At 41.7% G+C, this 18,141-nt stretch overlaps 1 protein-coding gene across 1 annotated transcript in view; it reads right to left on the bottom strand.

Annotated features, from left to right (window-relative positions):
* Positions 1-5,600, bottom strand: part of COBLL1 (cordon-bleu WH2 repeat protein like 1) — a 50,862-nt gene extending 45,262 nt beyond the window's left edge. The window contains exon 1 of the mRNA XM_075711081.1: positions 5,467-5,600. Coding sequence (XP_075567196.1) covers positions 5,467-5,600 — 134 coding nt within the window. The remainder of the gene's footprint in view (positions 1-5,466) is intronic.
* Positions 5,601-18,141: the final 12,541 nt, after the last annotated feature.

Here is an 18,141-nt window from a genome sequence, read left to right on the forward strand (position 1 = left end):
TACCAGCCTCATGGCATCTATATAATGTGCCTATCAACCTTGATACTAGGCTTTCATCTCTAGATCAGTATCACTGTTTGATACACAGTCTGTCTCTGTATTTCTAGGATAAAAGCACCAGCTGGATGTTAAGATCAAGGTACGGATCAATGAGAGTCAAGCACTGTCCATTCTTAGGTTATCCATTCAAGCCAGGCTTACGATACATGTAGGACAAAATAAAGGAAAAATATTTGTTGTATCTGCTCCATAGAGAAATATGAGCTTTCAGGTTCTAAACTCATCCGCTCAATTATTTGGGGAAAGATTCTGAGGTTATATCGTATGGATATTGTGTCTAGCAGGTGGCTCAATAGGTACCAAAAGCCCCAAAGTTCAGAAACACATTTTAAGTTCAATTTCCAGGCAAAGGAACAAACATGAACAATTTGTAAATCTTTTTTGATAATGGGGTATTTCACAGTGCACTTCTCTATACAAATTCCCAAGGCTGAAAGGAAACCAATATTTCAAATAACACTGGTATTTTAAAAATACTACATAAGATGGTACTAGAAATGAGGCACTGGGTAAATAGCTCACCCAACACAAAAATGTGTTGTGCAACTGATATGCCAACTGACATGCCAGTAGTAATGCTACCAGTGATAAGACTATTAATAATCTTCAGAGATCAGTTTATGAGTTTACTCAGTGAGGTTCCAGGAAACAACAAATCATCTGCAGATATTCTCTCACTTACACCTATATTCAGATGACAAAAAATGTAGAATACCTGCATTTCTATTCTCTTTCCATAAATAAATTGGATCAAGAAAACAAGGTATCCCTGGAATCAAGAGATGTTTTCAAAGCTCTTGCTAGAGAAAAGTTTTTCCTAGTCAATGGGATGTGTGGAATCCCCCCCCCCAACTAGCCTCATAGTGCTGAAGAAAAGAATTTTAAAAAAAAAAAAAAAAAAGAAGAAGAGTCTTATCCTAGAGAGAAATAAATCACAGGACCGGGACGGTAACCATGACAGTAAGGTGAAAGCTTAATGGAATCTTCGGACGTCTGGTTCACACTAAAAGCGAGAAAGCAGCAAATGAATCCTCCAGTTCCCTCCAGACCATTTGGAACAGACACTTGCCTGTCTGATTGTCTGTCCCCATGGCAGTGGCAGTCTTGAAAACAGAAGAGACTGTATTCGAGCCATAATTCATGCAATGTTTTATCTTATTACAAGGAAAAAGGGGAGATTCAGAGGCAATGTAAACACAAATCTCTATGGTACGGGCATGTTTTCCGTTGTGCCCCTCTTAGCATTAAGGGGGCACCAACTCCAGTATAAGCTGATACAATGTAATTAAGTCAAGTACAAATTTAAAACTTTTCTAGAAAAATGATTCATTCATTGCTGTTCAAAGCCAAATCATAACTATTATTACAATGACCTTTTCAAGCTCACTTAAAACTTATGAAAGACTGAGCACAGATAGCTACTGACTTAGTGTTGCTTTACACCATCCAACAAAACACAGTTAGCTCCTCTCCAGGCATAAGAATTGCCTTGCTGTTAGGAAGAGAGCCAAGAGCTCAGAATTCCAGCAGGCAACAGAGGATAAAAAATACTTTAAGCTATAAATTAGCATAAAGTTTATTATTATTACTGAGGAATTATAGAAATGTGTTCGATACAAAAGTTCCTTTACAGCACATTCTGTTGTGCCAAAAGAAGTATTTCTTTTTCTCCTAAAAAAGTAAATAAAAAAACCCACACAAAAAAGGTGTAGTGGAAAACTAGTTCCAACGACATTACTTCTAAGGAGGTTAAGAACTTAGACTTCTGAAGTAAATAGGACTAACACAAAATACAAATACAAACTTGGCATGTCTGTGTGCAACATACCTCTGTGTAAGCAGATACTTGTATCTATTTGCAACCTTTTCACAAAATATCAAATGCAAAAAATAACCCAGATTTACTACCAAAAGAAAGTACAAAAACCTTGAATGATATTCAAAACTATTAAAACTTCATATGCCCCACTTAGCCTTTATTATATTTACAGTTATGAAAACAGCCTGACAGAAAGGAAGAGGAGCAGGGAAGAGAAAGCAGTAAATCTGTAACAGTAATTGAGTAATATATAACTGGCTGAATAAACAGGAAAAGAAAACAACGAGCAGCTTGAACTGAAAGGGGGAGCTTAACCTTTGATACACTAATAAATCTAACAAATGCTTAAAACTCAAGCAAACGTATGTTACCTCCACTAGGAACAAACCCTCAAATATTTTTCAAGAACTGCTGTAAAAGGATGCTCACACAGATGTTTTTCTCCCATGGCCAGGAAGAAAAGTTCAATTAAGGGCTCTCAAATAGAGCAAAACCTGAATCTGCCCTTCTGGCCGTTATCTCCTAGTCATGAAAGCAGGTATAACACCACTGTCTTTTCAAAGCCTGCAGATCAAAAACCTAGCTCTGCTCACGGCTTTTTTCGGCTGCTATTCTGAACATCAATAGCGGTAAGAATTGTCAATTTATCTGAGCTTTTCTACTGCTGCTTTTCTCTCCTGTTGAAAATGGTGTTTTAGAAGTAACACTGGAGGCAGGCACTGGATGGATTTAGAGGTTGGGAAAGGTAAGGAAAAGAAAAGCAGAGCCACACAGCGGCCAGGAAAGAGGCTAATACGGACCCTTCCCTTTTTCCTCACATACACACATGCCTCAAATATAGGTATGTGGGTGTAGGTGTGGGTGGGCAATAGATAAAATAATGCAGGACAGCAGCTAGGAAGCTCTGCAGTAACAACAGGGAAGACAAACTTTACTCCCTCTTCCTTTTAGCTACTATAAAAGGTTGGGTTCAACTGTGACAGTCCCATTTCCCAGCTAAAGGTTCAGGTACAAGAATAATAATTGAGCCAAGCAGAGCAATGCAATTTGGAAAGCACTGCAGCTAATTTCTGGGTTTTATGCAGGTGTTTGGAACAGAACAAGCTTTCTCCTTTGTAAAAAGCTCTTCAGCCACCAGGAGCCTTCTCTTAGCAGTTATGTCCTTTGGTTACCTAAGTTTGGTAAAAATTCAAAATGTTTTGTACATTTGCATAACCAAGAAATAGGAGGGTTTAGTACATCGGAGAAGAGACATGATAGTAAGCATTGGAAGAGAATGGGAAGCAGGGAAAGTTTCCTATCCTGAGCAAGAAGCTTTAAAAAAAATATATATATATACAGATGCTATGTGACACATGAAGAATGGACAGAGAGTTCCTACACAGACAACCATGACAGCAAACAAGGCATCCTAGTTCATTACAGGAAAGAAAATGAAAAAGAAAAAAACTTAGTTCAGGCTAAGAAAATGTATTAAAACACGCGTTTTCTTCACTAGATTGCATGAGAAGCCTCTTGGCAGTTAATATCCTGAAAGCTAGGATGTAACAAAGAGGCTTCTCCCGAAGTATGAACAATGTAGCTTTAGTTCCCCAAACAGAAGCACCGAGCATCTTGGGCTAACACTGCTTGCAAAACTGAAAAAAAAAATGCTTTGAGTACCTACCTGCCACCAGATTCTTCTGCTTGTCTTTCACAGCTTCTTCCTCAACACTCACTCCACTCCCTGCATTCTCCTCAGAAAGCAAAGTGGGAAACCCTCTTACCTTCAGGAACAGGGTTGCATTTGCTGCCTCCTCAAATGTCAGTGCTGCTGCTGGAGCCCAAGCCTAATCTCTTACGCACTGTGTGAGGGGAGATGGGTGGTACGAAGCACAGCCAGAAGTCCTATCCCAGCTCTCTTCATAGCATAAGCCCAACCAGCAGTTTTCATAGCCACCTTTGCTGCCGCTGACAGCAGAAGCTCCCTCCCCTTTGTCCTACTTTAACTTAAACTCCCTCATTGGTTGGCAATTCAGGGCCCCAAATGAATGCCACTATTTCCTCCCCAAACTCGTCCCCATCTACATACAAGAGTTGTCATTAGCCCCTTTCTCCACTTTCTTCTGCACACTCAAAATCCCCTAGATCCATTTCTCACTGGATTCTTGCAACAGGCAAGGAAGGAAGAATATATTTCTTTAAAGAAAGCTGGCTCCCTGCATGATGTTGGAGACACCAAAGCTATTTTGGATGACCCATTACTTCCATCAGAAAGCCTCTGTTCTTTCTGAAAAAGGGTACAGGATTTCAGCATTAACTGCAAAGTAGGAAAAAATTCTTTAGGAAAGGGAGAAACATACTTCCTACTAACCTTTATAACAATTATAATCAGCAGCAGTAGTCTGCTCTGGGGAATGTAAAGAAACTTTCCTATACAACTATGCTGATGAATAATTTGCTGTAACTATGTTTCACTCATGTATTTAACCCCTCATCCTTTTCAACTTTCACTACTGCAAGTTTACACCCAGTATTTTTCACTGCTGAGTTTTTAACATATTGACATATGATTCAGCGCCAGAAGCATACTGACTTTACAAGAAGTTCAACTGAACAAGACTTCTTAAATTCCTTCTTTGTTGCTGTGGGCAGAGTGCATCTTGGCATTGTGCATTTATTTAGGTATTTAGTCTATTTAGGCGTTACAAAACTGTTTTAATGCTTTCCATACTAAATGAAAGTGATACATAATATTCAAGGAATACACAGCAAGGACTCTACTATATTAAATGCTAAAGACACTGACTTTTGCAAGTTATTACAAACAAATGGTTTTCTTCCAAACAAAATTTTAGATCACAATCAGATGAAAGACAATCAAAGTCAGAAAAGTCTTACCATCTGCATGAAATAACAACAGTCCTCATTTAAAACACCCTCCATACCCTCATTTGAACTTCTAGACCCAAGTCATCAACTTAAAATAAAATATTGAACAGCTTCTGTACTCAGAAATGCACCACTGAAATTTCAGCAGCATGTGGATAAATTTACAGGTCTCTATACACCCTCATCTTTGAGCCAGAAACGGGATGAAAAAAAGCTTTGGTACCTTGGACTGGAAGAATTGCATGCTTTTTCTGAAAACAGGACAGCAGACATTTAATTCTTCTTTCTTTTCACAGGCCTATGTTTGAGTTCTGGCAATTTATGTACTGCCCTACACTCAAATTCTGCCTTCCCTCAAAGAACAATGACTTAAATGCTGCTGGATACACAGTTATCGGTATTTTTCCTCACAGCAGCTGTTAGGACAAGTTCAACCAAACAAGCAAGGAAATACTGTGTAAATACCAACATCTGCATCCTTAGTCTCGCAAAATATGTGTCACTTGACATTAACAAACACTTCCAGAATTCCCATTTACACCAACCAGAACAGTTCTGTGGGTCAAAGTTTTATCCACATATAGCAACCAAAATTAGTGCTAGTATGACACTCCTCAGTAAGATAACACAAATACTACTTTGAAGCCATTCTGCTGATCATCTAAACAAGGAGAGGGAAGAAAAACTAAAACTAATTAAACTACTATTCTGCTTACCTCCAAGATAACACAGGTTTTTCTTCTCCATTAAAATCAAGTGAATTTCTTTCAATAGCATATGTAGGTAGAAGGGACGGAGTATGTGTGTGCATGGCAAGCTCGCTGTTGTTCCCTTCTGCTACTGGTGACATCAGTAAGCCTACCTATTTATAATCCCACCACCTGACCAAACAGCCTACAGAGTACATCTAGAGATTTGTAGAGCCATTAATCCTTACATATCTACTTCAGCCAATTCAAAAGAGGGTATTAAGTAGCTTTGTTATGTCTTCTGTGGCTTTATACCATAAAAAGAATCCAATCCTGTTTTCCGCGCCCCTTTAATTTCTGTGAGACAAGTTAATGGGAAGTTTTAGAAATAGGACTCTTCCTCCCCTCCATGCTTTTTAGCCTTCTCTCTCTGTCTGTAAAATACCCGACTAAACAGTTCAGAGAAGCAAGTTTTAGAGATCAGTGGAATCCTTAGGCAGCAGAGGCAAATACCGATTTACATCCAGTTAATTTGATCATCAGTACTACCTACAAAATTATTGAAGCTTAAGATCTTAACAAATCAATTTTGCAGACAAAAGTACAATATTTATGCTATCAGGAAAACAAAAAACAACTTTGCAGTGTTTGAAGTAGGATAATTTGCAGAAGCTTGACCTCATTGTCAGTTAAAAACAGAATCTGCTTAAAAGCAATTCTCAATTTGGTTACCTCTTCCCAAAGTTAAACCTAACACATACAGACATCTGAGGACTGCTTACAATTAAGTCTGCCCAGGGAATGGGAAGGAATACAGTCAACACACTCTTTTGGGCAAGTGCTATCACCAACAGCAACATCCTGCAGGTTCCTGTCATTGGTAAATGTTGCTTCTAGATCTGTCTCAGGGCACATAGTGTTTTGAAGTGGCTTGTATACCACTTCAGTGAGAGGGTAACATCTGCGTGAGTGCATGTGTGCTGAGTGAATAACATTACTGGCAACTCCTTACCTAGCCTCTGTTACCTGAGAAGTCCTATCACCAGCATCCATCCCCAACTGTGTCAAACAAAACAGAAATCTAAGTCAGTTTTACCTAACTTGTGTAAGGTTGAATGAAACAAACAGATCAATCGTTGGTTGTGTTCCAAGTCAACTGCACTCTGCAGCCAAACTTCAAGAGTTAACAATAAGAAGAACAGAAATCCCTGAAGCTATTTTAATGGCTTAAAAAGCTGGGGACAGCAATAATGCACACACAGCCAGACTTGCAGAACTAGACCGCCAGCAGTAAAAGTTTCAGCGCAGAGAGGGTATCAACGTTGTCTAAAATACCAACACATTCCCTATGGCTAGTATGTCCTACACAGGACAAAACACTTGGGAATTTCCACTTGGAGGCATTAATTACTATCCAGGTCTAAGGGCTGTAGCTAGAAATATTTGATTAATGTTCACAGTAATACAATATCTGGGTTTTTTTTAGTCCTACTGGTATCTTGCAGTACTAAATTTTACATAGTTTATCTACTTAGCAATTCCCTTCTTATGGCTTTCACATATTAAGCCGTGCAGTCACCAAGGCAAAGGGCTCCGGAGCAGACGCCCGCGCCGGGGCACCCTTGCTAAGGCGGCAAAAAGCGCGGGGAGAGAGCGGGCAGCTCAGCCCCCCACCTAGAGCGGGAAAGAGCGGGAAAGGGCGAGCTGCTGACATGCGGCAGCTCTGACGCAGCGTGGGTGGGGACAGGAGTGACGGCAGCCAAACCCCCCCACCTATAAAAGCAGCCCCCAAGGAGCGCGAGCGACCAGACGCACGACGAACAGGACTGGCAAACAGGGAGTGGCACATCAGTTTGCGAGGGCAGGGCATGCGGGGAAGGCCAAGTGCCCCTCCTAGCTCAAGAGGTAGGTTCGGTAAGTTCAGCTGGTGAGAGGGAGCCTAGGCATGGCCATGGCATCCACCCAGCTGTATCCTCTACACTACCCAGAAAGGCTGTATCTACCCAGACTGAACTCCCAGGGAAACACACAGCCATCCAGGTCTCCGGCTGCAGGGAGTGCCACCAGCTTGCACTGGAAACAGATGGCAGCAGAGCGAACAGCTGTGTGCGCTTTGACCAAGTGGACTATCTACTCGGCCTGGTGGCAGAGCTAAGGGAGGAAGTAGACAGGCTACGGAGCATCAGGGAGTCTGAGCAAGAGATAGACAGGTGGAATCACACTCTGAGCTCCCAGAAACCTGACCAGGGACAGCCTCCAGAAAAAGCCTGTCACCAAAGGGAGCCAGTATCCTCCCCCCACCAGGATGTAGGCAGGGTCTTAGAGGGAAGCAGCAAGTGGAAAAACAAGTCCACAATCAGGGCAGCAAGCGAACCCTTACCTTGCCCACCATGACCCCCCAGGTGCCTCTGCACAATAGGTATGAGGCTCTAGATGTGGAGGACCAGTCAGTGGACGATGTGGGCATTGATCTGTCTACACCAGAAGAGTCGCCAAGACTACAAAGACCTACCCCCCATATTACTACCACCTCCACAAGGAAGAAAAGATGGGTCATAGTTGTAGGAGACTCCCTCCTGAGGGGAACGGAGGGTCCAATATGCCGGGTGGACCCTCCTCATTGGGAAGTCTGCTGCCTGCCAGGAGCCCAGGTCAGAGACATCACCAGGAGACTTCCCAGCCTGGTACAGCCCTCAGACTACCACCCCTTACTGCTCTTCCACGTGGGTGGTGATGAAGTTGCAGTGCACAGCCCAAGGGTGATTAAAAGAGACTTCAGGGCCTTGGGACGGTTAGTGAGGGAATCAGGGGCGCAGGTTATCTTTTCCTCCCTCCTTCCAGTTGTGGGAGGTGACATTGGTAGGAACAGGCAGATCCAATCTCTTAACACATGGCTCCGTGGCTGGTGCCACCATCACAACTTTGGGTTTTTTGACAATGGGACAGCCTACATGGCACCAGGCTTGCTGGCGACAAATGGGAGCCACCTTTCTCAAAGGGGAAAGAGGGTCTTTGCACAGGAGCTTGCGGGGCTCATTGACAGGGCTTTAAACTAGATGTGAAGGGGGAGGGAGAACATATCAGGCTTGCCTGTGACAAGCTGTGGGATGGTACGCAATGGTTAGAGGGACGGGGTGCTACTGTGAACCCTCAACCTGTTGTGCAGAGGCATGATGGGGACACTGCAGCACAGCTGAAGTCTTGCAGAGATGAGCCGGGGGCTCCTGAGATAGTTAGAGCTCACAAGGAAACCTTCATGAAACACCCCAAAGGAAACAAGGGATGTTCCACTAAGAAGGTGACACAGCCAACAGCCCAGATGAAATGCCTCTACACGAACGCACACAGCATGGGGAACAAACAGGAGGAGTTGGAAGCTGCTGTGCTACTAGAAAGCTACAACCTGATTGCCATAACCGAAACTTGGTGGGATGAATCCCACAACTGGAATGTGGCTATTGATAGCTACAGGCTGTTCAGAAGGGACAGGCGAGGAAGGAGGGGCGGAGGCGTTGCCCTCTATGTAAAGAAATCAATACAGTGTGAAGAGCTGTCCCTGAAGAATAGCCATGAGCAGGTCGAAAGCTTATGGGTAAGAATCAGAGACATAGGCAACAAAGGGAACCTTGTGGTTGGTGTCTACTACAGGCCGCCTGATCAAGGGGAGCCTGCTGACGAAGCCTTCTTCCTCCAGCTCCGGGAGGCTTTGCGCTTGAGGACTCTTGTCCTGCTGGGGGACTTCAACCACCCCGACATTTGCTGGAGAAGCAACACAATGAGCTGTAGGCAATCCAGGAGGTTCCTAGAATGCACAGACGACAACTTCCTAAGCCAGGTAGTAGACACCCCTACCCAAGGGGACATGATACTGGACCTGATGGTCAATGCAAGTGAGCTCATCGGTGATGTCAAGACTGGAGGCAGCCTGGGCTGCAGTGATCATGCGTTGGTGGAGTTCACACTCCTAAGGGACATGGGAAAAGCGAGGAGTACAGTCAGGACCCTAAATTTTAGAAAAGCAAAATTCCAGCTCTTCAAGGAGATAGTCAGAAGGACCCCGTGGGAGACGGTCCTCAGGGACAGGGGAACGGAACAGAGTTGGCAGATCTTTAAGGACACCTTCCACAGAGTGCAAGAGCTCTCAGTCCGCAGGTGTAAGAAATCAGGCAAGGAAGGGAAGAGACCAGCATGGCTGAGTCAAGACATGCTGGTCAAACTAAAGAGTAAGAGGGAACTGCACAGGCAGTGGAAGCAGGGACAGGTGTCCTGGGAGGAATACAGGGAAACAGCCCGGTTGTGTAGGTAGGGGGTCAGGAAGGCCAAGGTGAGGATGGAGCTGAATTTGGCAAGGGATATAAAGAATAACAAGAAGGGCTTCTACAGGTATGTCAACCAGAAAAGGAAGGTTAAAGAAAGCATACCCCCACGATGAACAAGAATGGCGAACTTGTATCAACGGACAAGGAGAAGGCTGAGGTACTCAACAACTTCTTTGCCTCAGTCTTCACCAACCACCTCTCTCCTCACCCCTCCCAAATCGATAGACCAAAAGATGGGGAGCAGGGGGGTAAAGCCCCTCCCACTGTAAGGGAAGATTGGGTTCGAGACCACCTGAGGAACCTCAATGTACACAAGTCTACGGGACCTGATGAGATGTATCCCAGAGTCCTGAGGGAATTGGCTGATGGAGGTGCCAAGCCACTCTCCATGACATTTGAAAAGTCATGGCAGTGAGGTGAAGTCCTTGGTGACTGGAAGAAGAGGAATGTTGTGCCCATTTTAAAAAGGGAAGAAGGGAGGACCCTGGGAACTACCGACCTGTCAGCCTCACCTCTGTGACTGGGAAGATCATGGAACAGATCCTCCTAGAAGCTATGCTCAAGCACATGGAACACGTGGAGGCGATTCGAGACAGCCAGCACAGCTTCACCAAGGTCAAGTCCTGCCTGACTTTGTGTGGCTTTCTATGAAAGAGTGACTGCATCAGTGGACAAGGGAAAAGCAATGGATGTCATCTACTTGGATTTCTGTAAAGTGTTTGACACAGTCCCTCACAACATCCTTCTCTCTAATTGGAGAGATATGGGTTTGATGGGTGGACTGTTCAGTGAATAAGGAAATGGCTTGATGTCCACATGGAGACCGGTGACAAGTGGGGTCCCTCAGGGGTCCGTACTGGGGCCGGTGCTGTTTAACATCTTCATCAATGACACAGACAGTGGGATCGAGTGCACGCTCAGCAAGTTTGCAGACACCACCAAGCTGAGTGGTGCGGTTGACACGCCAGAAGGACGACATGTCATCCAAAGGGACCTGGACAAGCTGGAGAGGTGGGCCTCTGTGAACCTCATGAGGTTGAACAAGGCCAAGCGCAAGGTCCTGCACCTGGGATGGGGCAACCCCAGATATCAATACAGGCTGGGGGATGAAGAGATTGAGAGCAGCCCTGCAGAGAAGGACTTGGGGGTACTGGTGGATGAAAAGCTGGACATGAGCCAACAAAGTGCGCTTGCAGCCCAGAAAGCCAACCGTATCCTGGGCTGCATCAAAAGAAGCGTGGCCAGCAGGTCAAGGGAGGTGATTCTGCCTCTCTGCTCTGCTCTGGTGAGACCTCATCTGGAGCACTGCGTCCAGCTCTGGGGCCCTCAGCACAAGAAGGACATGAACCTGTTGGAGCGGGTCCAGAGGAGGGCCACAAAAATGATCGGAGGGCTGGAGCACCTCTCCTATGAGGCCAGGCTGAGAGAGTTGGGGTTGTTCAGCCTGGAGAAGAGAAGGCTGCAAGGAGACCTTCTTGCAGCCTTTCAGTACTTAAAGGGGGTCTACAGGAAGGATAGGGGTAATCTTTTTAGCAAGGCCTGTTGTGACAGAACAAGGAATAATGGATTTAAACTAAAGAATAGATTTAGACTAGACATAAGAAAGAAATTTTTTACAGTGAGGGTGGTGAAGCACTGGAACGAGTTGCCCAGAGAGGTAGTGGAGGCCCCATCCCTGGCAACATTCAAGGTCAGGTTGGATGGGGCTCTGAACAACCTGATCTGGTTAAAGCTGTCCCTGCTCACTGCAGGGGGGGTTGGGCTAGATGGCCTCTAAAGGTCCCTTCCAACCCAAAGCATTCTATGATTCTGTAATTCTAAACCTATAACTGTTAAAAAATTACGTGGTTTTCACTGAGGGAGTCACCAATGGAATTTAATACTATCAATCATGATAAGCAAGTGTCCAACATTTCAGATAACCTGAAAGGGAAGAAAGGAAAAGTTTTCCACTTCTACAAGTATGTACCTAGCTATTTCCCCTGCATCTCACAGAGGTTACTCTTACTTTTTCTCCACCAGTATCACTCAGCACAGGCCACTAGTATTTTCCCTTTTTTTTTTTTTTTTTGTAAGTTCCTAGACCACTTGTGGAAGGTAAAATATTGAGAATTAAAAAAAAAAAAAAAAAGGTGGGAGGAGAACTTAGAGTATTAGGAGAAAAACCCCACTATCTAAGTGTTTTGTTGGAATTTCTTTAGGATTAGAATTTTAAAATGCTTCTCATTTTTCCACAAAGCATCTACTTCAACTACTCATCTTGGCATTGCTGTATTAGCAAACATTCCCTAAAAAGGAAACAAACTGACTAGTATCAGTAGCAAAAGGGAATGCATGTGAATGGATCATAAACATGGAATTCATTTTATTTCTTGTGTGTATGCTTTAAAAGAAGTAAACAATCTAATTTTGCTAAATACAGTGACACTATAGTGCTGAAGACAAAACACTTTCTAAAGAGGTCCCTGTATAGGTCACATTTTTAGTACAGATGTTTCACGCACTTTAATCTACAGAATTGTTTCCAAGACCAAAAGGATATGAAGACTTGCATATACTAGTGAGGGCAGTAAAACAAAAGCTTCCCAATATTCATTTTGAGATCTTTAATACCTTCAGATCCACTTGTCTGTGATTACGCAGAGCACTGAGCATTTCTGCATTGAGGGGAAAAAAAAAAAAACCAAACCACTAAACAAAGAACTCCAAAAGCCCAATAGGCTGTTAGAACTCAACGGATGTGCATCAATTATCTGCATATGGAAAAGCTGGTCAGAATTATTATCTGTTTTTTAAAAATCCCCAATAGGGACATATCTGTGAAGTTGGGAGCTCTTTGAACCTATTGTCTCTATTGTTACAAACAAAAGACTGTTTTTTAAAACTATCTGGTATTTCATCTAACCCTGAAACAGTAATGATTATTTTTTTAAAATAATATCCATGAGAAACTAAAGTCTGAAAGCAGCAAGAATAGCAGGAAACCTGGATTATGAGGCTAAGAATAGGCATTCTTCCAGATTAAATTCCTGCTTTATTAAATACTCTATTTCTTCAGTTGCTTTGTACCTACTGAGATGACATCTCATCTGTGATGGATCAACACAATCGGGTCTCCAGGGAAAGGCAAATAGTTTTTTTCTATCAAAAAGAATTGGAGAAGAGAGCATAGACAAGAGGCTTCCAAATGGCTTGGAAGATGACCAAGAACTTGTTTTTCTTATGCAAGTCACACATCAACAAGGAAAGTTGATTATAGATGGTATAATCACCCAACATTAAGGGGGACTTAACTATTTTTCCATTATTTAACATTTGGTTTAAAGATTTTACGCAGCATCATTAGACAATTCTGTTGCATGTTCTCTTTTCACTTACTTGGAACAGTTAGAACACAACAAATTGGTACATGTACAAATTGTAAACGTAAGAACATGAGAGCCAAGAGACCACGTCATTATGTCCTTATATGAAAGCCATATCACAGCTTTGACCATCCCTGTCAATCCTCTCTGAACCTTCTCCAGTTCTACTATATCATTTTGGAGATGACAGAGACCAGAACTGTGCACTGTATTGTCATTATAGATTTATACAGTGGCATAATCATGTTTTATCTTTTCTTCTCTACTCCTTTACTAATACACATGGCAAATGGATTTGTATTAAATTTATCTAAAGTGAATTTAATCTCATTTGATTATCCATTTATTTTTGTAAAATCCTTCTGCAAGTCTTCAGAGTCATGTCTCCTCTAATTACTATAAATAATAACTTTTTACAGTCACCAAACTGCCACCTCACTATTCAGCCACTTTTCTAGATTATTAATAATGTTGAACTGAGAGTTCCAGCACAGATCTCTGTGGAACTCCAAGGTGGCCTCCCTTCACCTTCATAGTAGACCATTTCCCATACCTCTGTTCTTATTTTTGGGCCAATTACTTAGTCATGCAAGGTCTACTGTCTTATGCCATGTTTATTTAGTTTTCCTAAAAGGCAAGTTAGAGACTAGCAGAAGCCTTTTGAAATACCAGTAAGACTGCATGAGCTGGCTTTTCCTCTCCCGTTTGGTCAGCACAGCACTTAGATTCTTTTTATATTTTTACAGCATTAAGAAATTTACATTGTAGTTATACTGCTATATTGAAGAGTTCCTTATTTTATTCTGTGGTTGTTGCATCACAGCCTGCAGAGAAACACATTTTGTTTCTAAGTTCAGCCACCAATTTTGTCTTGAATACTAAGGTAGTACTTAAGAGCCCTCACCAAAGCTGTGCTAGTTGCTGTGCAAATTTAGGAGGAAAACAAGACTGCCTACTCAGAAAACTTTTGGGGACAAAAGAATAAGCCCATATTTTGGGCTGCCTAGCCACAGCATGACTTCTCTTAAACTGCTGCATGACGCTCCCACCTCTATCTCAATTACAACCTTTTATCCTAATTTTCACATCATAGATCACTCCACTCCCTACTCAGCACAAAAGGGAATATGTAAACATTAGCACATTTTGTGACCTTACTGAGTCATATTTTATCTCAGCTGCTAAGGATCTGCCTCACTATCCCACAGTTGTTTTAGTATCTTCTTCTGTGCCAACTATCTTCCCGAGAGCAATTTTTGTAACTTCTTCCATGGGACCACTGTCTTCTCACCTAAGGCTCTACCTGCATTATACCTACAAACATCTGACAATTAAGAATCCATAATATTTCTTGGTAAGTGCATGGTAATACATTACAACTTCCCTCCTTTTTAAGGTCAAAGAGAATCACAATCAAGGGACTTGGGAAAGTTTGTATGGATTAAGCTCCACAGAGGAACACAAGGGTTGAGGTAAAAGGAGCAGCAAAAACCCCAGCATCTGATGAGAGCAAAATGCTTCAATTCATGCTCACTATTCAGAGAAAGAGAGAATACTAATAGATGTTATCCAGAAGTTCTTATTTACTTAAAACCCAAAAGAACTGTAAATTGCAAGACAATCCTCAGCTTCTGAGTTTTGGTGATTGAGACATGTTTGAGAGAACATGACACTGAAATTGAGGGGTCATTAATTACCCAGAAATTACCATTTCGGAAAGTCAGCACCTTTTCCTCCCTGAATACTGAAGTTACAATATAGAAATTTTAAACTAAACAAAATACATCATTTAAGGGGTAAATGATACATTACTACCATGGTGGTACTGCCTTAGCACTAGCGGTTGCCATAAATAAAAGAAATGAGACAACTGGAGTTGTAAATTGGGGGAAATATTTTTTCTAATATTTTTTGCGTCAACTTGCTATGGCTAGGTAACAGATGGTATATTATGTTTTTCCTGCTCTGACACAATTTAAAAACAAGCTACAGATGGCTATAATGAAATCCTCATTAACACACTTACATTTTCACAGTTTAGTATAGCAATAATGAAACTTTCAGGTCTGGAATTTCCTGTTGGTTAAGTAGTGGTTAGGTTAATAGCCTGAGGAAGTGCACAACCCAAAAAAGTTTCCTTATTGTTTAATCATATAATTACTATATTTGTGTTTCTGGGAAAGCTCTCAAGACAGATTTAATGCCACAGTAAAGCTACCTTTATAACCCTCCCTCTGTTTGTGAAACAACTGTATTATTTTATTTAGCAGAGTGTGTAGGCAGGAAAGCCATGAACAGGCCTCATTCAGCTGCCTCTGGGAAGTTTCAGCTTGTTTTTATTTTAGAGATACCAACTTACACTTACAGAATTCTTCAAATACACATTACACCAAACACTCTACAGAAAAGCTAGGATCAACAACTCTTGGTCTATTGCTACAATGTTACCGTAAGATCATTGATTAATTTTTAAATCCCAGTTTATAATCCTCCACAAAAGCTTGAAATAGGACATACACTTAGCAGCACACCAAGATATCTCTAAATCTCGGATCTAGAAGGGCGGGTGGGGGGATCACCACAAGTCTTGTACTTGGGTTATTTCCACAAATGAAGCTGCTGATGTAACACAAAGAGGCATAATGTTAGCTGTTATGTTAAACAATATGATTAAAATAGTAGTGAAGGATGTGGTATTCACAGCTAAAAGCCCTCTGGGATTGAGTAATCCACACATTAGTTACTAACCGATGATAGTGCACCTTCATTACTGCGTTACTTACGCTACAAGATCAAAGCTGCAGTGAATAGCCATACCCACACTCCAGTCATGCCTTCACTGGGTGGTACAGGCATATCCCCAGATAACCAATACCTGCACTGGTGCTGTGGCACAAGAAAACTGGTAGCATGACAGAACCAGGTCCCAAAATATTATTGAATGTTGTTATTGGGTTTTCTCTTTTTTTAATTGCCATCACCAAAAATCTCTATGGAGAAAATACAGCACACTTCTACAAGCAGTAACGTAGTGAGTTACCAGGCAAAGACCAATGGAAACACCGTACCGCTTTTTGAAGTGCTAGAGGTTCAAAAGAGGATAGCTACTGCCAAGCCATCTTCAAAGGAACATAATGTGGAAAATTTGACTTGTGACTGAAGTTACATAGTTAAAAAGAGACAGTATCCAACTATTTAGAAGTTGTAATGCTAAAAATATCTTTTAAAGACCCCAAACTCCCTCACAACAAAGAACCACAGGGGAAGAGAATTCGGATTTTCTAACAAACACTGTATTATTTAACAAACACATTATTATTATGACTGTTCTGTAAGATTCTGGAGCCCTCCCATTTCTTCACAATTTATTTAGACAACATTAAGGAGAACTGAAACAGTATTATCTTCCTTAACCAGCGGAAGTGGGAGCCACACACAACAAAGACTTTCTGGAACGCTAAATATCACTACGGGATTCAACAATCCAAGTGTACCCAAAAACAAACAACTGAAAAAAACCTGCAGTGTTTTTGGAGATCTGAGAATTACAGCTCCAAACAGAGTTACTGTGCTTCCTTAAATCACTCTCATAGGCCTAGAGAGTTAATCAAAACATGACAGGCAAAATAAAGCTCCCACAGTGATTTTCTTCTGGAAAATCCCATGCTTTAATTCAGAAACTTTCAGAACCAGCTTCACATACAAGTTTTCATAATCATATCCATTCATTGACAGAATAGTGTGTACTTCGACGGATCTTTTTATGGCACTGTTGCTCTAAGGAATTTGGATGTAGCTTTAACAAGAAGTTGAACAAATTTCTCATTCTGAATGTTTACACATAGTATAATGCTGTTTTTAAAACCTGTACCTCTGGTCAAGTTCAGTCACTCTTCTCCTCCCAAAACAAAGAGTTAAAAATAATTGCAATGTTTCATTGCTGAACAGTTTGTGAAGCAAAGACATCTTGTGTTTGCTTCATCCAGCACTCACTTGCTCCATTCTTCAGAACTGTGTGTCTGGTGGTGTGGTGTTGTCTTAGTCTTTTGAGTTCCTGTGCTTATCCGATGATAAATTTAGAAAGGGAAAAAAAACCACACAAAAAAACCAAAACAACAACAACAACAAAAAAAAAACCCCAAAGCAAACATTATACTACAGTTATAAACTTTCTCATACAAGTTTCAGGTACTTCCTCAAAGTAAAGTAAACACAAGACAATGGAAAAATTACAGTTAATAGCACTGGGATCAATACTAAAATTTGTAACGAAAAGCCCTCCCCTTTTTAATGATGACCTCAAATAATTCAGATCAGAGTTTGTTTTAAAGGAGCTGAAACTGATTAACATGAAGGCCTTCATTCCTCCCCTTTTTAATGATGACCTCAAATAATTCAGATCAGAGTTTGTTTTAAAGGAGCTGAAACTGATTAACATGAAGGCCTTCATTCCAAAAGGGTAAGAAGCTGTCTGGGGAGTAAAAGCCCATGGTTGCAAAGACGGCATGTGGGAAGGAACGTGCCTCAGGTTCCTTGCTACCCATAAGACAGGAACGAGGAAGATAAAGAGAATGTTCTTTCTTAATATGCACACACACAAACTCCTTAATTCAGATAAGCACGTATCTTTGGCATCAGTATCATGGACAACTAAACTGGGAGTGTACCACACCAACTTCCAGAAGGGGTGGCTAGTCAGGCTTAGGGATTCTCTCTAGCATTCAGAGGAAAGCTCAAATCAACAAAGTTAAAAAAAAGGGAAGAAAATATGCCTTCCAAAATACAGACTTCATTCTAGATATAGCAGAGACAGTATGGTACCATTAACAAAACAGTTTAAAATATCTCCAAGAAGATCAAACGTAACAGGCTAGCACCCTGAAAGTGCTATTTGCGCCATTGTGATTTAAAAAAAAAAAAAAAGGCTCAAGTTTGGTTTTGTCTGCTTCAAAGCATAATTCTAGAGTAATATTCAGAAGAAGTGCCAGTGCTCCAGTCATACTCAATTTCTATTACAC

This window comes from Pelecanus crispus, chromosome 5, assembly GCF_030463565.1.
Source record: "Pelecanus crispus isolate bPelCri1 chromosome 5, bPelCri1.pri, whole genome shotgun sequence".
Taxonomy (NCBI): Eukaryota; Metazoa; Chordata; class Aves; order Pelecaniformes; family Pelecanidae; genus Pelecanus; species Pelecanus crispus.